This window comes from Helicoverpa armigera, chromosome 2 (assembly GCF_030705265.1).
Source record: "Helicoverpa armigera isolate CAAS_96S chromosome 2, ASM3070526v1, whole genome shotgun sequence".
Lineage (NCBI taxonomy): Eukaryota > Metazoa > Arthropoda > Insecta > Lepidoptera > Noctuidae > Helicoverpa > Helicoverpa armigera.
The window spans coordinates 73,520-96,508 of record NC_087121.1 but is presented as its reverse complement, the minus strand read 5'-3'; the positions used below and the strand labels follow the sequence as shown (position 1 = coordinate 96,508).

The following is a 22,989-nucleotide window of genomic DNA, read 5'->3' as shown; positions in this document are numbered from 1 at the left end:
GAAACCACTGGACGGATCGGGCTGAAATTTGGCATGCAGGTAGATGTTATGACGTAGGCATCCGCTAAGAAAGGATTTTGATCAATTCTACCCCCAAGGGGATAAAATAGGGGATGAAAGTTTGTATGAAACTTTGTCAATTTTAAACCGATCGGACTGAGACTTTGCATGCATAAAGCTACTATGGCGTAGGCAACCCTTAAGAAAGGATTTTGATACATGTACATGTACAAATGACAGCTTTGTCAGACTCAAAGCATATATACCTTGATTTTAGCTGTTTCCTGTGAGAATTACTTACGCACCATACGTAATAATTTTCCAAATTGGCTGACTAGATCCAGAGATATCCACAACGTCACAAACTTTACTTCTTTTGTTTAGATAAATGGTCACATCCACAACACAACCTTGATCAATGAATTTATGCGACTGCTAAGTGCTAATCCTAATTATACTGTCACGTGAAAGAATGCACCTACGGGATAAGTAGTATTTTGACGATTCTATATTGCCCACGCAGACGAAGTTGCGGGCAACAGCTAGTAGGTAGATAAAATCGTGAAAAACTATATGTGAATAACTAACTACTAAACTATATATATATCGTATAAAGTCTGAAATTCCCAGCACCCCAGCATTGAGATGGCACGTAATTGACGTCAATCTTTCTCTTTGTGAAAGTAGGCCTGTGGTGCCCAGCAGTGGGACGACACAAAGACTGACGATGATGAGGATAGTAGAAACACGTGCGTAAACCGCGCTATCTGACAATTTATGACAGCCACAAAAAGCGTGTTTTCCGTGAACGAAAATGTCTAAACTATTTTAATGTAGGTGTTGATATAAAACATTATGTGTTTTAAGAATAGACGCCGGCGCCGTCACAGACTAAATAGGCGCCGTGTCCACAGCGCGTTCCTTAAAACAGTTTAATCATAAGGAGGCTGTCATTGTGTATTTTTATGACGATCAAAAAGATACTGATTTTCAGTCTAGTTTGATTAAATCATTTTGATTTCACAGGGTTTCCATCATCAGTTCCCGACCTGGTAACGATGGAACCCAACTGTCAGTATTTATTCTTTTATCCAACGGGCCGGGGCTGCAGGTGTACTCTGTATCTAGCATGAGACGAAATGATAACCCGGGTAATGTTCGCTAATGCAATAATATAATTCATGGCATATTGGATATTTACTACATCAATTGGGAAATGGAATTGTGCCAAAACAATACGGTGCAACAAGTAAAAATGTTGGTGCGTTTATATCTAAAGCGAAGCGCTGGGTGCATTCCCCGGCATCAGCGTCATCAGCACGCGCTGCCAGCGACCGCCACCAACGACAAATATACGCCGCGCTCTTCTCGATGAAGCTTCTATTTGATTGAACGACTTGCTCCTTCATCGGATGTTACATTTAATTGAATCACTAGGCCGAACATTGATTGAACAAGCGTCACTCAACGTCCATCTAGTCAGCGCATTGTAACATAGCACTTTGAAAAAATCGGATATGAAATCAGTCAGGTGATTCAAAACTTCTTTTTCATACTGTGGCGCTATTATGGCATCAAATAGCTTGCACAGATGGCACTGTGTTGATGTTTTTTCAATAGGTTTTCTTTTTGAGAATTAAAAAAGTTCCTAAAACAGTGCCAGATGACGTTGTACCTACTACATGAATGAGCCTTTGCCAAGGTAAAAAAAATAACATTGCAAACCCCTTTTAAGCCGAGACCCAAGAAATTCAGACATCTGGACAAATTGTTTCCAAAACCTCTCGGGACATTCGGATAGTTATCTGAGTGACTTTTTTTCTCTTTTTACTCCATTTTCATTCGCTATTTTAAACTTTTAACCGACTTCCCAAAAAGGAGGAGATTCTCAATTCGTCGGGATCTTTTCTTTATGTATGTTCACCTCGTTCATTACTCGAAGACGCGTGGACCGATTTGCAAATTTTATTTTATTTGATATCCCAGTGTATACCTCCCAGATGGTCCCATAATCATCAGGTCAGGATCTGATGATAGAAACCCTGAGAAATCGAGGGCAACTTTCGAAAATTGTAGGCATGCATAGGTTAAACACTTAACAATGAGGTGTACGTCTGATAACACTATGCAACAGTGAAGGTTTGAGCTGACCTGATGATGGAAACGAGAGAAGGTCGAGGGAACTCGACAACTGAATATGTAAACTACCTCGAGTTTGGGCTTACATTATTTGTAATGACGAGACCTTTGTAACAGTGAAGGTTTGGGGCTGACCTATTGATGGAGACAAGAGAAGGTCGAAGGAACTCGACATCCGAATATGTAAACTACCTCGTGTTTGGGCTTATATTATTCGTATTGATGAGTACTTTCCACTTACATAGTGGATAGTGACAACTATGCTTGTCACTGAAAGGCCAAAAATACAATAAATAAATACAAAAAAATAACCGACTCCCAAAAACACTGAAATACAAAAAAAACTATTCTAAGCTGCATCGGCCTTGAAGTCGGTGGTGAAATAACCGTATCCATTAGACACCTAATTCTAGGCTGATGCACCTAAGAACAGCTTTTTCTTGATTTTCAGTGTTTTTTTTTTATTATTAATAACAAAAACGTTTAGTAATACGACCTGACAATAAATGACGTTGATAAGATATGACGTTCCGTTCCCATTCACGTACCTAGGTCAGCGCCATCTAGCATCAGCTAGAAAAATAATTAAATAAAATAACCGACCGATTTTATTATCAAATCTTTTTTGTTTGCGATTCTCTTCTCGATCCTTGCATGCTATACTATCATTATACGTATCAATGCATACCATAAACTGTAATACCTACTAATTTTAAAAAGAGAAACCATTGAGTTTCTTGTCCGTTCTTCTCCACAGGAAGCTAACTGAATTGGGCAAGAGAAGTTTTGGAATGGGCTAGAACCAAACATATTGTTGTCGATCATAAGTGCTTATAAAAGCCTAAATGAAATAAAATGATCTTACTTTGTCTTCGTTCAATCAAATAGCAAGTTCAACCAATGACTACGACACACACACTGCTCTCACGACAATAATTTAGAGAGTGGTAATAGCACAGTGGTAGTAAGGCTAATTATCTGAGCAGGGCGATACTTACCGGCGCGCAGCTAGTGATGCCGCCGCCGCCGTAGAAGAACTCCCGCTGGTACACCACGATGGCGGTGTGCCACACGCCCTCGATCTGCCGACCTGCAAAGTCACGATAAAGTACATCTTATTAGTCGGAAAACTTCATTGAAGTCTATAGCCCAGCGCACACAGCTGGTGGGGCGGCAGGGCGGTCATTTAGTGCTAATCGATACGTTGCACAGCCACGCTGCCTTCCCCCCCCCCTCTCAGCGCCAGTGTGAGCGCGGGCCGACACTCACTTGTTTACTTCGCCTATTGGGTGACAGCTATGCCATAACACATAGTGACCCACTTACAACTCGAAGAGCAGTCATCGAGTATGTTTCAAGGACTTTCTATATATACCTACATCATTCGTTGTTCAACAACAGGTTCTTTTGTGTGATTGGAAAAATGTTTTGTATGTAGGTACTTACTCTTTAACTAAAATAACTGACTTCGCTACCTGTTTCACCTGGGTTTGGCTACATTTGTTTGGTATTTTATAAATGTGTTCTACTCATATGCATGTGAATAGCTTTTTCTCGCGGTTTTAATAACTTCAGGATAAACATAGGAAGGTTTGAGTGTGTAATATTATTAGTGTGATTTAGAAGATTAAGTAACAGCATGTTGTTTTGAATTTTATATGATGTCCTCCTTGCCAATTATCTGTCCATGTAAAAAAAGAGATTTGGAAATTGTGCAGGACATACAGACGTATTAAGGTGCACAAACTCTTGCGCTGACACAAGTGCACTCACTATCGCTTCTTATATTCTCACATAGTCCGATGGGATGGCAATACAACACGACCGGAGAGACATCAAGGCTACTACACACATGCCGGCGGCAATGCCGCCGGTTTCATGCCTAGTGAAGGGAGGGCATTTTGGGGACTGTCTTTTGTAAATATCTGACATTAAGAAATTCCTGTTTTGCAGTCAAGTCTAAATAAAGATTTAGATTTTGTGCACAGCCAAGTTTGCAACAGCTAGCTAGAGCAAGGTGGTGCTCATTTATACATATACAAACCCACTGCCTGTTTCTTGTTTCTCGCTGAATGTCCTACATCCCAGGGATTCAGATTGATGAATGTAATGTTGATACAACCAATTTGCTCATGTGAACAGGCACTCTATTTAATTCTAGTATTTACAAAACAATTAGTTTTCATGATGATCATATTATGATACTAAGCAAAAGTAATTTTTTAAAGCACTCAATTAGGCATTTCTAATTAAATACTGATAATAAAATTATAACAAGCAGTTTCATTCAGTTAAACATATATGGCTAACTACATCATTGTATTTCAAAACAGTTCCAAGTTGATATGTATGCTTACCTAATATCGTGGGAGACAGCAACGAAGCAAGCCCATTAGTGAGATCATAGATGTAGAGCTCCACGGGAGTGCCCTGCTCAGCCATGGCGCCCACTTCACTGGCTCACTTTAAAGCAATATGTAAACACTTGTTAAAGCACAAGTTATTGCAATATTTTCAAGCACTGCACTTCTTGCCTAACAACTTAATTTCTTATTAAGAAATTATTGTATTGTAAGACTATAAGATACAAGACCGATATGATAATTATAGTAAATCAGTTAATAACTATGAATCATTAAAAATGAGCAAAGAACGCGGCAAGCGTGTACGGCGGTGCAGCAATGCAGCGACGCGAGGCGACTCTCTCGGCGGAACGCTCGGCTCACGAGACTCGAGTTCGTCCACTCGCCGCATGCGCCGACTGCCGACTGCCCACCACAAATATCATTTATAAATAACACCGCCAACACAATCATACAACACGGCATTCCGGATCGTCCACACAGGTAGCTGCACATGTCACCCACTCACTATACCATACTTAATTCTGTGTAAACAGCACTGCAACATCAATAATAGATCCTTGTTGCGCGCTTACGTGATCGTGCCTCAATCAATCCTCAAAGCGAAATTCGCTTAAATTTGAAGCAAAGGATGATTTCGTGTTAAATATAACTACCTTCTCACCTTTCATAAATATATTTTCTTTCCTTTAACTAGGTAATGGTGGTACTTCGAATATTTTTTCTGCTCTCGTGCCGGCTGTTTCTTGTTTTCTGAGAAAAGAGACAACAATGTCCCTACACTGGGTAATATTTGAGATGTACGAGTGGTTGTTGTGATAGGAAGCCGATTCAGATATTGTATATGCGTCTGCGATTACGATTTGTATTTTTTATTTACGGAGCAGAAAACGCAGGACACGGTGATTTGTTGTTTATCGAATTTTGACATTGACATTTGTTTCAGTATAGTATTGTCATGTTTTGATATAAGGTTCACGTACAATACATTTTCATCAGACCTCATTGGATCAGCTTCACGTCTTCATTTGATTTTAACATTTGATTAATTCATTTCCTTGTTGTTGTGTTGTGTTGTTGTACGTACACTGTCACCATCAGCTGTGTGTCAGTGTTTGGCCATGTCAATGGTTTGGCCATATACATAATATAGCCCAATGTCTGATTTTTAAACACCACCCTAGAGGTGTTATAAAATTAGATGAACAAAAAAGATTTACTAGCTCCTCTTCATTTCTGCTGTCCTAGTACTTTTCTAAAAAAAAACATTTGATTTTTGTTGAAATTCATGAAAAAAATCTAAGTTATTCTGACTGCTATCGATATTGAGCTCTGAAAAAAATCACAACTATCGGCCGTCGACTGTACTTCTTCTGTCTAGTAGAACAAAATTATGTCTCATTAGTTCTACTGCCGATGTTCAGTGGAACTAGTGGGAATACCAATTAAAACCATAATTCCCACTATAGTCTGTTTTTTAAACTCGTAGACTAAATTGACACTTGCAAAATGTCAAACTTTCTCATAATTTTGCTAGCTCTGTGGTGCAGTGTTGTACTTACGATACCGGTTCGTTGAATCGTAACTTTTTACAATAAGTCATCCTGAAATAATGGGCTTATCCTTGATGATTACGCATGGCTTTGCGTGGTCAGATATCCCTGGCAGTTTGTAGCACGTCGTACAGCCATGTGTCCGTACGTGAATTTTAAATATAAAACTTTAAATGAATATTAAATTCGTCTATTATAGATAAAAAGTTACGATTCAACGAACCGGTATCGTAAGTACAACACTGCACCACAGAGCTAGCAAAATTATTAGAAAGTTTGACATTTTGCAAGTGTCAATTTAGTCTACGAGATTAAAAAACAGACTATAGTTCTACTATTTTGTTACATCTCATATAGTAGTACTAGTGGCAAAAAAGTTCCCATTAGTTCTACGGTAGAACTAAGCAGTAAAACTAGTGGAAACAAACCTATTTTGCCGGTGCGGATACGCTACGTGCATGGCACGCGACGCTGCCAGACCGCTGCGCGCAGGTGGCTACACGGTGACTGAGCCCCCGAGTCCAGTGTTTTTTGCAATAATTGCCAGTTGTTCAATCGTTCGTTTCCTTATAGCCATAACTATTTCAATATTTCACCACTTTAACGCGTCTACACATCACTGATATTTGTACGAGAACGAACCGATGCTTTACCACTGTATATTGAAAGAATTCCTGCTGTGTTACATACGGGCATCATACAGATTAAATACGGGTTGTAAACGGGTTCAGAACGCTGTCGGCCCGCTTCAGTGGGCGAAATAGAGCGTATCGGATTACTCTCCGTGCCTGATACGTTCCTAGCACGGTCATGGTATGCTACGGGATAGTGGGCAGACACCTTTAGAGTTGAAATTTTCACAGATGATGTACCTATTTCTGTTGCCGCTATAACAACAAATACTGAAAACTAGAATAAGGAATTAAATATTTTGGGGGCTCCCATACAACAAACGTGATTTTTTTGCTCGATATCAACTAGTAGGTAAAAAAGTAAAAAGTCGTGGCCTAGTGGGTAAAGAACCAACCTCTCAAGTATGAGGACGCGGGTTTGATTCCAGGTCAGGCAAGAACCAATGCAACTTTTCTAAGTATGTATGTACTTTCTAAGTATATATATTAGTCTTAGACACCAATGACTGAATGACTGACTGGGTTGAGGAGGTCAAATAGGCAGTCGCTTCTTGTAAAGCACTGGCACTCAGCTGAATCCGTTTAGACTGGAAGCCGACCGGAAAAAAGACTCGGAGGATGATGATCAACTAGTAGGTAGAACGCACTTTGTCACTTTATTGTGGAACATTTTTTTTTAATTCTTGAAAAGAAAAACTCCCATTCAGATTTGATGGCAAAAATGGTTTTCAAAATCTCTCGGGATATTCGGATAATAATCTAGCTGACCTCTTGTCTCTTTTTCTTTATCTATATCTTTTAATCTATTTTTATTCCCCATTATATATTTTTTAAATTGTTAATTACATATACGTAATGAGTGTGTGAGTGAATAAGATATGACGCTCCGTTCCTTGCAATTACGTATCAAGATCATCATCTACGCATTAGCTACGAAAAGAATTAAAAAGAAAATCCCTCATTATTTCACTAACGTGGATCATCATCAGTGGCCTTTTACATTTATAAAAGATGATTTAAGCTGCATCCGTGTCAAGTTCCTTGGTCTTTGGTTGTGCCATCCGTTCGTGACGTATATCGCGTTTGTGGGAGAGTAGATCAAACCAGGCTTTGTCAATGTCGACCACGCCATCAGATAGTATTTTCCTCCAACTTTCACGGTCACCAGAAGCTTCATCACAGATGTTCGGGTCAATTTTAAAGGACACCATGTAGCGTTTAACGCTGTCTTTAAATTGCAACAATGGCCGCCCAACTGGTCCTTTGGCGTCTGAGATTTGTCCCAGGAGAAGGCTCCATCCGCTACACATGCCCTAGCCAGCGCAATCTTCTTTGTTTAAGAAGTGCGGTTATGCTAGGCATGCCCGCGATACTAAGCACCTTCTCGTTTGTTACTCGATCCTTCCACGAAATATCCAGTATACGCCGGAGACAGCGCATATGAAAGTTGTTTAATTTCCGCTCCTGTTTGGCATACGAGGTCCAGGTCTCCGCGCCATACAAGAGTATGGACAAGATACATGTCTGATAACATGGATAAGTTTAATAAGTATGCCTGGTGCAAGTGTTGCAGTATATAAATATGTTGTTTGGGACCATGAAGCACGTATTAACGTTGCGAACTGCACACGAGGTGTCTGCTTTTGTATAACAAAAAAACTCACATAAAAAAAATACTATATCCTACTTCCTACTTATCCTACTTATATTATAAATGTGAAAGTTTGTGAGTACAGTTAGCGGCACGGATATCGAGCCATGACCTTCACCTGCGCAGAAGCGATTTACTGCCTTATTGCCTTATGCGTACGGGTGCGCAAAGCGATCCCCTCTCTTCCGCGCCGAGAGCCCAATATCCGTATGGATGTATGTTTGTTATTTAATCACGCAAAAACGGCTGGACCGATTTGATTGAAATTTGGTATGTAGATAGGTGATACCCTGGATTGACACATAGGCTACTTTTTGTCAACACACCACGCGGGCGAAGCCGCTGGCGGAGCTAGTAATACTATATAATACCCTATGTAAAAAAATTCTTAGTTGTATTCGATCATACTTCAAGTCAACAACGTCAACTGTCATGATGAACGTTATGAATTATTGAATGTCATGAGTCATGATATGAATGAATGTGTAACACGTATGACAAAATTTTTAAAAAATATTACGAAAGAAATAAATACCTACGAAAGACTAGGCAGTATGGTCGAAAGACTTTAGCCTGCCCTATGGGCAAAAAAAAAAAAAAATGAATGAATGTGTGACTGACAGTGTCATTACTCGACAAATTCTGTTGTTTTATCTTTGCAAAGATAGTCCATCAAAATCAAATTAAAGTGAGAGATATTAATAGTCTATTTACATACAAAAGAAAGAGTGCAATAGTACTTTATGTTGATAATTAGAGTTAATTCCCTGAAACACTCCTTGTACTGTCTGTCAGTGAATGTGTCAACCAAGTGAAGATTGTTATGTCAGTGAATTGTTGGTGTTTTGAGAATAAATTACTTCTAGCCAGGAATGTCGGGATCAAAGAAAATGGTAAAAAAACTGTTATTTCGATCACTATCAAATACTTGCAGAGGATAACGCGTAAATTATTTACTTACGAACGGTTCGTAGATTACTGTAAATTCTCAAGTTTTCTGTTGATCCACTAGTCAACTTTTCGAAGTTGACTTTTTCTGAGCTACCTATTAGTAGTAGTTATTAGCTCCCGACTTTAGTTTTCAAATGGCAAGGCTGTCGAATATGTTTCAAAAGGAAAGGTTAGAAGTTACAATGATCGTGCAGTTTTGTTAGGCAAGTTAATTAGTGGTTGTCGGTAATCGGTATCGTTACTGTGTGCAGATACTGCGCGTGCAGTCGGCCGAGGGCACGGCGCGCGTGGAGATGCTGGACACGGACGTGACGGCGCAGCTGTTCGAGCGCGTGCACGAGAGCCTGCACCTGAGCACATTCGCGTTCGCGCTGCACAAGGACCGCCAGCGCAAGGAGGAGGTCACGTCCAGCAAGTCGCGGCGCCTGCGCGACTACGGCCTGCAGCACGGAGACATGCTATACCTTAGCCCTGTCAATGGTGCTGTGCTCTTTGATCAGCCATCCACCAGTGGAGAGGTGCCCCATTCATACAAGTGCTATATACAATATTTAGTTATGCCTGGAACTATTTCTTACACTTGCCTGTTCAATTGCAGACTAATGAGAATAACAAACCATTTGGTGAGCCTGTTGAGGCTGGTCCCTCAACTTCTAGTACAGTGGTTGCAGCCCAGACCACAGCCGCTCGGCCAATAGCAGTGGAAGAGGATGAGGTAGATTTACAATTGTACCGCATGTCAGGCAACATTCAAAGGCAACGAGATGAGAAGCTGTGAGTAATATTAACAAAATATCATTTATTTATGTGGTTTCATAAAAATGCCTATGTCACCCAAGTTTAGGGTGCCGACTTCCAAAAAAAGTGTTTTTGGAAGTCGGTTTATTTTTTTTGTAGGAGAGTTTTTAAATATTTGAAATGTCAAAACAAGCCAGACTTCCCCATTTACTGTGCATACAGTGCTTAAAACCATATAAAAATTAAGCAAGTATGTCATTGGGTCATAGATACATGCAATTTTAAACTTTGTCACTGCAGTAAATAATATTTTTTATTTATCTATAATTGAGCACTGGCCATGTGAGCTCGATTATTTATTCACTGATACATTTCATATTTTTTGTTTACTTAACTGCTGAACTAGTTAATGAATATGCCATTCATAATTTTGAACTTACCAAAACTCCTATAAATTTAGAACTGCTTCTTTAAATCAGTGCCTTTGGAAAACGGCGAACATTCACCGTACTTCGACTCACGCATTATATTTTTGAATAAATGCTGTGTAGCTGAGAACATGACATAAACCTATACAGAAGAACAGTCTGAGATGTTATTTGATTGTAGATGCCGACATAACTCCAAGGGCTGTTGCGTGCACTGCTCTCCGCTGGAGCCCTGGGACGAGGGCTACCTCAAAGAACACAATATCAAGCACATGTCATTTCATGCATATTTGCGCAAAATCACATCAGGCAACTTTATCTCATTAGATGAGCTCTCTTGTAAAATTAAGCCAGGTGAGTCTGCATTGCTGCCATAGATAATAATTAGTTCAAACATATTGTCTATGTATATTCAAAGTGTTGGTGACATACAGCAATAAAAGAAAACATGGACAACAAGAACTCATCATCATCCTCCGAGCCTTTTTCCCAACAATGTTGGGGTCGGCTTCCAGTCTAACCGGATGTAGCTGAATACCAGTGCTTTACAAAGAGCGACTGCCTTATCTGACCCCTTCAACCTTTGGTTAGACTGGTGTCAGACTTACTGGCTTCTGACTACCCGTAATGACTGCCAAGGATTTTCAATGACAGCCTTGACCTACAGTTTAACGTGCCATCCGAAACACAGTCATTGGTGTCTAAGATATACTTAGAAAGTACATCTAAACTTAAGGGCTTATTACACTTAACTTAATTTAGTCACTAAATTCAGACAAATGTAATCGCATTCAGGAAGGTAGGTTTCTAAATTTAGGAAAAAGTACGGCTACTGACTCACTTAATCATTTAGAAATCTAATTAGAGTCGAATTTAGGAAAGTATGATCGCATTTAGTCAATTTAGTCGGTGTGCAGCACTTTCGGCGAGTGTCGATATGTCGATGAGTCAATATGTCGCATGCCGTTTGTTATTTGAAAAATTGAGAATGGCGACGAAAGAAAAAGACGTTTTAGGTCATATAATCGAACTTTATAAGGACATGCCATATCTATTGAGATATTAGCGAACTGTATTTCAAATCTTGGTATGAATTCCCTGTTGCAAGAAATCGTAATGTTACTACCAATCTTTGTTTTGCACTAACACTGTCTCTTAAAAAAGTATTTTGTTTTTGTATATATGGTGTCACAAGACTTAGTAAAATATCGAACGATCTTGAATCCATTCGAAGATAATTTCTGAAGTCTGCCGGTTCTAAAACACTCATTATATTCATGTTTGATAACTTGTCTCGCAGTAATAAATATTCCTTGACCCACGTCTTTCTTTTCTTTTCCTTTATTTTGATGGACCCAATGGCCACGGCGAGGCCAATTTTTTTATTTTTGGACAGCACTGGATCATTTTATTTATAAACGTCCGCCTTTGTTGCATTTCAGCAGGCAACTGATTTAGTAACTATATTTAGAACAGTGTGATTAGAAGCTTCTAATTTCGTTCTTTTTCTGAATCCTAATTAGGCTACTAAATTTAGTAAAGTGTAATAAGCCCTTTAGAAAAGTTGCATTGGTACATGCCTGACCTGGAATCGAACCCGCGTCATTTGTTCTACCCCTATGTCACATTGTCAATTGGCAGATTCTATAATAATAATTTGCCCCGCAGGGCATCTGAGGCGGATGACGGGGAGTAGCGACCCCGCGGGGCTATATATCCGAGTGCTCCAGGGAGAGTATACTGTCCCCCATCTCCGGCTTGCCGGAGTGAAGCATGACGGGGGATAGGTCTCCCGCCTCTTGGCTTGCCTTCACCGGCCGGTCAGAGTGGAGTCGCTAGAGCAATGCTCGGAGGGTAGGTGCCTCGTGGTAAGTGGCGAGTGGGCCGGTGATGCTGGACCCACAGGGAGCGCGTGATCTGCGTTTAAAGTCCGCCGAGGTATCCTCACCCTTCTCAGCCGCTCATGTACCTGTTGCCCTCTTGTTGCTTTTCAGTGACTGATTCCCGGGGGCCCAGTAAGTGAGTTGGCGAGTCTCCACCTGCCATTTTTACGTGTATTTATTACATTGTTATCGGCAGGTGCCATAGTTCCCGTAGTTTTCCCATTCCTAGTCCATTAGCATCCCATCACAATAGCCCAAGTAGTTTTCATCCATAGTTAGCAATAGTTTAGCACAGAACCGGGGATTGTCCTTGGGTACATTTCTATTGTGTATACAGGGATAATCGTCGGTTTTGTGTCACCATTTCATTAAAGTTGTCTCAAAAGGGCTTCAGCGTGTTGGCTTCGGCCCCACGTTCGCCTCCCAAAAATCCGGGACTCTATAGTCCCGAGGTCTGGTAGAGACATACAAGATAATGATATAATTAGTACCTAGGCGGCCTAGGAGTCATGGTGGCCTAGTGGGTAAAGGACCAACCCCTCACGTATGAGGGCGCGGGTTCGATCTTAGGTCAGGCAAGTACCAATGCAACTTTTCTAAGTTTGTATGTACTTTCTAAGTATATCTTAGACACCATTGACTGTGTTTCGGATGGCACGTTAAACTGTAGGTCCCGGCTGTCATTGAACATTCTTGGCAGTCGTTACGGGTATTCAGAAGACAGTAAGTCTGACACCAGTTTATCCAAGGGGGAATCGGGTTGCCCGGGTAACTGGGTTGAGGAGGTCAGACAGGTAGTCGCTTCTCGTAAAGCACTGGTGCTCAGCTGAATCCGGTTAGACTGGAAGCCGACCCCAACATGGTTGGGAAAAAGGCTCGGAGGATGATGATGAATTAGTACCACAAATATAGTATAATGAAACCGAGCGACGGTCGATGGTGGCGCGCAGGTTGCTCGGAGCACCCGCCGTGGCCGCGCGGCATCTGCTCCAAGTGCCAGCCCGGCGCCGTCACGCTCAACCGCCAGCCCTACCGCCACGTGGACAACGTGCTGTTCGAGCACCCCGCCGTGGTGGAGCGCTTCCTGGCCTACTGGCGCGCCACGGGCCACCAGCGCGTCGGCTTCCTGCTCGGCCAGTACGAGCGCCACCCCGACGTGCCGCTAGGTGGGTGTGCCGGGGCCGGGGCGGCGCCCGGGCGGACCGCGGCCCGACCCCCGCCTGACCCGCGCCTGTGCAGGTATCCGCGCGCGCGTGGCCGCCATCTACGAGCCGCCGCAGACGTCGACGCGCGACAGCGTGGCGCTGCAGCCCGACCCGCGCGCGCCGCTGCTGGCGGAGCTGGCGCGGCGCCTGGGGCTGCGGGCCGTGGGCTGGATCTTCACGGACCTGCTGCCGCTGGACACGGCCACGGGCACGGTGCGCCACATCCGCGGCGTGGACACGCACTTCCTGTCGGCGCAGGAGTGCATCATGGCGGGCCACTACCAGAACCTGCATCCCAACGCCTGCCGCCACGCCTCCTCCGGGTACTTCGGCTCTAAGTTCGTCACGGTCTGCGTCACGGGTACCGTCTCTTACTTCTTACGATACTCGATCTTACTCGAAAAATACAACCTTACTGAGTATGCTTATTCGATGCATGTATCTGCCCAAAACGGTCAAAATGCATTTGAAATATTTAGAAGTTATTCAGAAATACTTTCCAACTAAGTTTTCGAAACAGTGCCAATACTCGATCATTCACTTTTTTTTTGGAAATGCCCTGATGATTTCAGCTTTGTTTCTAACCAATTTCCATCTCTTCAATAGCACTATTACCTATAGTATCGAATATTGAATACCTTATTTCGTGAAATATTTACGCTATATCGGAAGCAGGACGCAAGCAGCGCCGAGGTGGCTCAACTAATTTAAACTAATGTTGATCATTGAACGCGCCCCACCTTGTCATTTTATAAGAGACAGATTTTGGACATGTTCTGATAGATATCCTCAAGGTACGATTAGAATACCTGAGATTTTCCTGAAGTATCCCGAAAGAATTTGTCAAATGGTTTCAATTTACAGGCGCAAACAAATACTGTTTCCCTGTATTATAATAAATAGTAGACAAGCTGTTGATTTGCATCCATGTAATATTAAAGGACGTAATTATGCTAATGATTCTCAACCCAAATCAACAAAAAAATTGGTACGTATTTTTTTTCGTTTAATTTTTTTTCGGAAAGCCGTCAATGTCACCTGGCCGTATTTAAACTTGGCGCGTGTGTTACTGGTCTTAAAACCGTGCTGCGCCCTCACACAACCCAGCCAGCACAAACCTTTTGAGTAATTTTTGTTTAACAGCAGTCATAGAAGCTAATTGCAGAAAAAAACTACTGTAAATAGCTGATATGGCGCTTACTCAGACGTTATTCAAGCAATTTGGGCACAAAATATACTGCTATTAGCTGTGTAATAGCAACGTAAAAGATGATTAATTTTTGAATAATTGTACGACAAGCTGAATATCTTCTACATAAAAAGATTTTGTTCCTTAACACAAGTATTACAGCTCTTTTAGCCAGATGATGAGTGAATGATGAATGAACATATTATAATTGACTGAGTCCTTCAAAGCTCAGATATTCAGATCATACACAGCGTTTAGCTTATTTCAGGTATATTTTAGCAAGAAGTTGATCAAATTAAATATTGACAAATCCGACGACGCACATTCTGAATAAAATCTGATTGCACAGTGGCTTACCGTCTAATGTATGCATAACAGACCATAAGTGTCCACTTATTAAGTTGTGCTCTGGTTAAAAGTGGACTGCATTAAACATTTTTCGACAACTGTTCTATAATAACACACATTCGTACTGTAAATCAAACAATTAGGATTCAGTCATATAATAATAAAAACCCACATTATAGGAAAGCTATATTATTTTTTATTTTTAGTTCTTATCAAATTCAGATAATTATAGAAGATTCCGATGAATTGAGAACCTCATTCTTTTAGAAGTCGGTTAAAAAATATTACGATACGAAAAATTACATACTTAATTATAACTAATTGTAGTACAGAATTCATAAATAGTACGATACAAATAAATAAGCATAGTAGGTACTATATACCTACTACAAACGTGCGATGCATTTTCACGTAGTAACCCTACAAAACTGTCAGCCGGTAAAATTCTGACTAACTTTCCAGAACAGCTCTTCTAGCTTAAAAATGTCTAAATACTTCTCATGAATACGCAGCAAACTTCTGCATCAGAATCTGTTAATATTGCTTTAACTACAGTAGCTGCACATGACGGTAATTTCGTACTCAAAGCGTCATAAAGTAGTTACAACAGCTATCTTTATTTCTGTTAAGTTACTATATGCTTCATAACAGAAACAACGCCTATTTTATACAGCAGCTGAATAACTGTCAAGGTGTAGTGTGTAATACAACTAAAAGAAAACAGAATACAGCTTATCCAGTATCATGCTTGATAATGGAATTTTATACCAATGTTATACAAAAGATTACACGAACTCTTGAGCAGCAGGACTTTTTATGATGATTATTCAGTTTGAAGAAATAAAATCCGCAAATTACTAAACTAATTCAGCTGATAGCATTATTATAGCAAGAAATAACTTTAATACATAATTTGGTAATACACTCAGCTTATATTCATATATAATAAAGCTTAACCCTGCATAGAGTTAAATTCTTGGCCAGTTATCTGACTTGTGTGCTGCCTGGGAAACGCAAACACAAAGCATACGCAACGATCATTCATAAATGTTATTCATAAGATTGGGTTAGGTACTTCTGAAATACTACATTACAATGACAAAAAAAGCAGCGCATATTAGCTATTTAGTGATTCAATCGATTATTTACGTATGTTATGTCCACTTCCTGAAATATTGCACAAATGCAAATCAACACCTAGTAGATTAGTAGGTGTGGAAAACGGCGTGGTGGCATAGTGGGTAAAGAAGCAACCTCTCAAGTTAAAGTGTGTGGGTTCGATTCCAGTTCAGGCAAGTACCATAAAATTTTTCTAAGTCTGTGTGTACTTTCTGGGTGGGCCCGGCTGTCATTGAACATGTTAGGGTCTTTACGGGTAATCAGAAGCCAGTAAGTCTGACGACTGACTAGAAGCCGGCCCCAACATAGTTGGGAAAGGGCTCGGAAGAAGTAGGGGTATTATTATATTATTATGGAAAACAAGTGCCATCGATGTTACTAACATACCTACCTAGCTTGTGTATTTGCTTAGTTTTGGCGTATTTATTGGTTTATCCAGTGTCAAATAGCACGATCTTCAAGTTTTCTTTTCTTGTAGTAAACTAGATATTCCAGAAACACGAGTATTTTAAGTTTTATGGGTTTGTTGAAATGCCTCGCCTTTTTCAATAATAAAGCTAAATTTTTGAGTAGACGTTTGAACATTAGGCAAGTGTACAATAACACATTTTTATGGAAAGTTGTTCTTTACAACTGAATGTGAAGTGAAGCGCTCGATGGAGCGGTGTCGGAGGTCCCTCGTGGTTGCAGGCGACAGCGACAAGCAGGTGCACCTGGAGGGCTACCAGGTGTCGGGGCAGTGCCAGGCGCTGGTGCGCGACGACATCCTGCTGCCCACGCGCGACGCGCCCGAGCTCGGCTACATCCGCGACTCCTGCGACGCGCAGTACGTGCCCGACGTCTACTACAAGGTACCCGCCGTGTCCGCGGCCCCGGCGAGGTGCTCATCGACAGTCACTCTTATTCCTACAATAACTGCAGGAACGAGACGCGTACGGTAACGAGGTGGGCGTGTCCGCCAAGCGGGTGCCCGTGGCGTACCTGCTGGTGGACGTGCCGGTGGGCGTGGCGGGCCCCGGCGCGCCGCCCACGTTCTGGGCGCAGGCCGCCTTCCCGCCCGCCAACCGCGCGCTGCAGCAGCACCTGCAGACCCTGCGCGCGCTGCACGCGCACCTGGCGGCCGCCGACAGCTTCCTGCAGGCGGCGTCCGACCTGCACGCGCTGCTGTTCCTGGCCACCAACGAGGCGCTGCCGCTGTCGCCCGACGCGCTGCAGCCGCTGCTGACGGCCGTGCGGGCGCGCGACGCCGCGGCCGCCGACGCGTGGCGCGGCACGCCCAGCGCCGCCACGCTCGACACGCTGTGCCGCGCCGCCGCCGACCACGACGCCGACAGGTACCCCTTACCTCCACCTCGACGTTCATTTGTTCCTTTGTTACGCTTTTTCGCTAGAACAGTTGAACCGATTTGGATTTAGATTGACACAGCAATTTATAGATGATACCTTGGAGACCTCATATACAGTCGTGGTCACCTAATTAAAGACACTGTTGGAATCTTAACTTACCGGTGCATTTCATCTGTATTTCTTTTTTCAGATTGCCATAGGAACTTTCTTTTCTATTTCAAAATATTTAAGAGGGCATTCTGAAATGTTAAAACTAATGACAATATTCAATAATCCCCCGCACCTAGTTTTTTTTCGCTTTATCCGAATCGCGGACGGTATGATCCATAACGAGGCCTGGCCATCTAATTAAAGACACTCCATTTGCTCAGAGAAAGAAATACAAATTATTAATTTTATTAGAGTTAGTTAACTTTGTACAACAACATTCCCTACACTATAATTAAACATTCCAATAAGTATTAATATTTGGTTTATTTCCTTTTACCTCAATAACAGTAGGTACAACATCCCTAAACGAGCATGCGGTCAGTTTTGTAGAAGTCGCTAAGGAAAGTTTCTTCCATGCTTAATTAAAATCTATGTAAAATGTATCAATGTTCCATGTACGACTTATTACCATGGTATTTTTCGCCTATTACCATTTTTGGTTTTATTGAATTTGCAATAGGCCAAACCAAAACCGCCATAAGTTGCCCGTTCTTGCAGTGTTTTTCAGAACTTTTCTAATTTGGAAAGTCCTAATGACCGGTAAATTATGCTTAGTTTGTAACAATATGCTTGTTTCTGAAATATTATACTTGAATTTTAATAAAACCTTTTTGAAGGGCCTTTCACTAAGCAGTGGCGAGCAGCCCCACACTATAACATTTTCGCCTCCTACGTTTGAGAACTTTCTTGGAGTAATTTGGTTCCACTACATGTTTTGGAGGTGTCTAAAATCAATATATTTTTTTAGAATTCATCAAATCCCTTTGTTTTATTAGATAAAAAAATCATTTTTCAATACTTGTTCAGAGCAACTTTTTCACCTTTGATAGAAAACGCCAACTAAAGAATGTACCTACATGCGGTGCTTTTCCAAAAGTAACATCTTCCAATACCCATGCCCTACAGGTTTTCCCGACCCGGCTGTCATCTTAAAGTTCTGCAGACACAATTTTCGTCCATAAGGTGACTCCGTATAGTCAGACAATACGGAATAATGTGAATGGTTCTCTATTTCCTCATAACACCACTGTAAAGTCTGTTTGCGGACAAGTTTTCCTCGGCGTCGGTTTTCACTTGTTCTCAAACCTTGACTTTCTTAGTGCCTTTAACAAAGCATCTTTAATAATAAAGGACAATGGGCGATTCCGGTCCAAATGTCCACCACGAACAAGACCTATATGGCTAGATAGCCCGTTAAATATAGAACATTTTTTGTTATGAAAGTAAAAAAAAATATAATGCCAGAAAAAAGTTATAGCAAAATCAAATAAAACGTTTATAGATTTTTTCAATTTCATGTTTTCAATTACTTTTCTTGCTGTTCGATTTTCGTACTTTCTGTAACTTCTGACAAAATAAAATTGTTCATTATTAGAGAGAAGACACCACCAGTTACATCGAACTTTCTTAGATCCAGGCACCGCTGAGTATATTCAAGCACTTCTGGCGCCTCAATTGGTTATGATTCGTACATCCATCGGGCAAAAAAATATGGGCCGTTTATATGCAAATGTGTCTTACTCATCTTAGACTTACTCATTTTTAGATAAAGTGCAGAAATGGAAGTGGAATAAAATAAAAAATAATAATGATAACATACAAAAACTACCGAAAATTAAGAATACATTTTTGGCTATAACTTTTTTTTGGCATTGTTTTTTTTTTACTTTCTTAGTAAAAGTTACTCTAAATTAAGTGGACTATTCAATTATATAGGTCTCGTTCGTGGTGGACATTTGGACCAAACTTCATACATTCTTGCCCAATCTCCTTTATAACCATATCCTTATTACAATTCAAGTGGTATGAATGAATCCCCATGACAAAACTTTATTTAAAAAAGCCTAAAACATTTTACTTACCATAATTTTTGTTTTAGTCGTATTGATTGGACTAAAATGAAAAATTGTAATGAAGGGAACCTTAATTATTACTTAATTTGTGTTCTCATAAATATTTTACTCACTTTAAAGAAAAGGTATGGCGACTATTTCTATCTTTCGTTTTTTTCCTCGGCTTTTACTGTCTTTAATTAGCTGACCAGCCAAGTATCTGCTACAAAAGTTAGTGTTCAGTTCCCGTAGAGCGTTAAATCTAAAGTATTAAAGAAAGTAAATATTTGTTGTCTTTAATTTAAAGAATACAATGTAATGTTTGTTTTAATAATAATTACATAACATTTTATATCGTGGTTAAGCTCATGTCAATACCATAACTATTTATTTCACTACGAGTCACGGGGTGTCTTTAATGATGTGACCACGACTGTATATAATTGTGACCGCGATCGATGCAATGCGATGATGGTGACCGTCCCGGGCGAGAGGACGGTGCGAGTGTAAGCGTGTTGTGTCGCAGCGCGGCGCTGGGCGGCGGCGCGGGCGTGTGGACGTGTCCGCTGTGCACCTTCCACAACGCGCCGCACAACGACGCCTGCGAGATGTGCGCCATGCCCAGGTACGCACACACGTCATACCTCATCAAATGTACTCAAATACTGCATACAAACAATACTTGACGACCTCGATGCGCGATGCTCACCGAGCCGGACTGCCGATCCTGAGGTCCCGGGTTCGATTCCCGGTTCGGTCGACATCTGTGTGATGAGCATGCGTGTTGGCCGTGGTCTGGATGTTACTATATGTATTTATAAATATTATATATGTAGCTATATGTAGTTTATCAGTTGTGTTAGCACCCATAACACTAGTAAGTTAATAACTTACCATGAGGCTAACGGATCGTCTGGCGGCGGTGAAACGGCGGCAAAAGAATAGAATTATAGAATTATTTTTATGAAATCGTATTTATAAAACCTTGCATGGTGATTCACAAATATGACTTTGAATATGTCTACACACACAAATATTACAGCATTCCTTCGCCGCGGTCCATTCTGAACATCTTTTCATGACGAGTTACGATAAATTGTAGGATCTCGGCTGTCATTTTAACATCTTTATCTTAGCCGAACCCAACATAGTTGGGAAAAAGCAAATGAGAGTACAGGGCTGCTGTACAGGTTGCTCATCAAGAACGACCAGATGGTGTCCCGCTGACGTGACCGATCCGAGCGACGTGCCCAAGTTTGTGGAGAAGGTTCTGAATAAGCTTCCGGCCGTCACCTTCGACCAGACATTATAAGACATCGTCTTTCTAAAAGCAAGTCTTGCGGATGAGCTGGGATATTCTTTGATGATGATGATGATGATGTCCTCCCAGACGTGTCCGTCGACGGCAATCTGTCTTCGCTCATGGGCCCGGTAGTGACTTGCGAACCCGAATTTGTTTTTAAAAACTCGGTCACATGATGCACAGTAGAGCTCTCCGTTTGCATTAAAGGTGTAATTAAATAGTCTTTAAACTGTACCTAATATGTATTAATTGATGTGCGTAATATGTAAAGAAAAAACAAAACTAGAATTATTTTATGTTACGAATCGCAATATGATCGCAATAGCACTTTTTAACCATATACGCTTCAATCGTAATAAAATTGAGTCGGGATTGGATCTCAGTCGGATGTGAATCGTATGTCGCTTGAGTAAAATAGCGGAATCGTGCCCCTGGTTGGTCAGGCACCTTCTTCTAGGTCACATTCGTACGGTGAACATGACCAAAACGCACAGTTACGAGTGAATCAACTAGGCGTTCCGGTTCTTTGGGACTTCTGTCAATGATTTTTGGTATTAAATTAAAACCGGACCAGTGCGAGTCGGAATCCGCACGAAGAGTTCCGTACCATTTTTTAGAAAATGAGCATAAAAATCACGTCTGTTGTATGGGAGCCCCCCAAAATATATATTTTATTTTCGTTTTCAGTATTTGTTGTTCTTTCTTAGATTTTCTTCATGGCACCTCCGCTAGTCATTTTTTTCTTCATGAGGAGTGTATATTGTCTATACTAAAATTGATTGTGCATGCTATTTGTTTCAGAAGCAACGCGATGTAAATAGTGGTCGTCGGTCGGCGGCGACAGCGACCGTGCATACAGAGATAACGCGGACACGCGCCGCGGTGCCCGCTGTTCTATTATTTTTCTATTGTATTGTACTGTTCCGGCGGCGGACGTCGCATCTACATCTTAGTGAATTCTCGTATAAGTGTATAAGTCGGTCTGAACTTGCTGTAATGATAATAATAAATATCAGCAACTAAAACAAGCGGTCTGCAATTTTATTACCGGCGATATAAATAAGTTGGCATACTATGACAGATAAGACTATAGACAGCGCTTACATCAAAGGTTCTGTTTTTTATCAGCGAAAACTTGCTCATTTATTTCTCAAGGCGCAAAAACTTAGTTTTTAATATATTTTATCCTCGAAATCGATGTGGTCCGAAATTTTAGTGTGCGTTCGCGCAGCGGAATATTGTTGAATTTAAAGATTTTAATTATGCAGATAATTAGTGTATGACGTCCTATAATTGTGTATGGTAAATAAAAATTTGTGTATGCAGCCATTGTGGAGAAATTCACCAAAAACAGATTCCGCTGGGCGAACGTTGGCGAACGTTGTCCTGGCGGAACTTTTTTTAATCCATAGACTTTAGAAGAAAAGAGATGTGTCCAAAAATTTGTGTGTATTTGTGTATAATTGATTATGTATGAATGAAATCAGTGCATGCATTAACTTCGGAGAAATTCAAGTTTCCGCTACGCGAACGTTTGGCCATTAGCTAGTTTTCATATAAAGCGCTTACATAGAGAGCTGTAGATTTTTACATACGTCGTTTTGAATTTGTTTATATTTGTTTAAAAAACAGATTTAGAAAAAGTCGTAGGGTTTAAAAGATAAAAATATAAACGTAAAATACACTTATTAGGTCTTAGTTCTTAAAGTATGCAGTTTGGGGTCTAGATTTTCACGTTTACACAAACCTTGTAAGTGTCTCCAACATGTTGCCAAGTATCAATGATGTTCCGTTAGTAATTAAAAAGTTATAGGATATTTTGTCATGATATATGATGAATAGATCACTGTTTACAAAGCAGTCGAATATCACGACGTTCTAAAGGAATTGCATGGTAAAATGTATGCCAATAATTAGTTTAATCATTCAACTATTCACTTGCAAAATTTCATGTCATTAAATTCAGTAATTAAAGAAAGACAATTATAATACTGACGGAGCATCGAAAACCTACATAATCCGACCAAGTTCGGATAGCTACAAAAAAGCGGCCTTGCCATATGTCTAAGAAACGTTCTTAACTTGGAAGGTTAGTATT

The 22,989-nt window shown here is 40.8% G+C and overlaps 2 protein-coding genes across 5 annotated transcripts in view; one reads left to right on the top strand and one right to left on the bottom strand.

Moving 5' to 3' along the window:
- The window catches only part of LOC110378481 (uncharacterized), a 34,084-nt gene extending 28,519 nt beyond the window's left edge, over positions 1-5,565 (bottom strand). The window contains exons 1-3 of one of the 2 annotated variants that reach the window (XM_049843838.2): positions 5,167-5,565; positions 4,497-4,602; positions 3,138-3,229 (exon numbers count right to left, since the gene is read on the bottom strand). In XM_049843838.2, the coding sequence (XP_049699795.2) occupies positions 3,138-3,229; positions 4,497-4,581 (177 nt within the window). In that variant the 5' untranslated portion in view covers positions 4,582-4,602; positions 5,167-5,565. The remainder of the gene's footprint in view (positions 1-3,137; positions 3,230-4,496; positions 4,603-5,166) is intronic. The other variant, XM_049843841.2, reaches the window with a different exon arrangement.
- Positions 5,566-8,941: 3,376 nt separating this feature from the next.
- LOC110382867 (nuclear protein localization protein 4 homolog) lies at positions 8,942-21,919 on the top strand. 3 transcript variants are annotated; one of them, XM_049843833.2, is made up of 10 exons: positions 8,942-9,231; positions 9,541-9,807; positions 9,888-10,063; positions 10,637-10,809; positions 13,289-13,504; positions 13,578-13,904; positions 16,890-17,050; positions 17,121-17,533; positions 20,115-20,213; positions 21,696-21,919. In XM_049843833.2, the coding sequence occupies exons 1-10, from the start codon at positions 9,211-9,213 to the stop codon at positions 21,706-21,708; spliced, it is 1,866 nt and encodes a 621-aa protein (XP_049699790.1). In that variant the 5' UTR covers positions 8,942-9,210; the 3' UTR covers positions 21,709-21,919. The 3 variants fall into 3 exon arrangements, with proteins under 3 accessions (XP_049699790.1, XP_021199245.2, XP_049699791.1); XM_021343570.3 differs by having other exon boundaries at positions 21,693-21,919; XM_049843834.2 differs by having other exon boundaries at positions 8,942-9,304; positions 21,693-21,919.
- Positions 21,920-22,989: the final 1,070 nt, after the last annotated feature.

Coding starts and splice junctions, on each gene's coding strand:
- LOC110382867 (XM_021343570.3), top strand. CDS start 9,211: ATGTCGGGATCAAAGAAAATG. Junction 10,064..10,636: donor AGGCAACGAGATGAGAAGCT/GTGAGTAATATT, acceptor ATTTGATTGTAG/ATGCCGACATAACTCCAAGG. Junction 17,051..17,120: donor TGCCCGACGTCTACTACAAG/GTACCCGCCGTG, acceptor CAATAACTGCAG/GAACGAGACGCGTACGGTAA.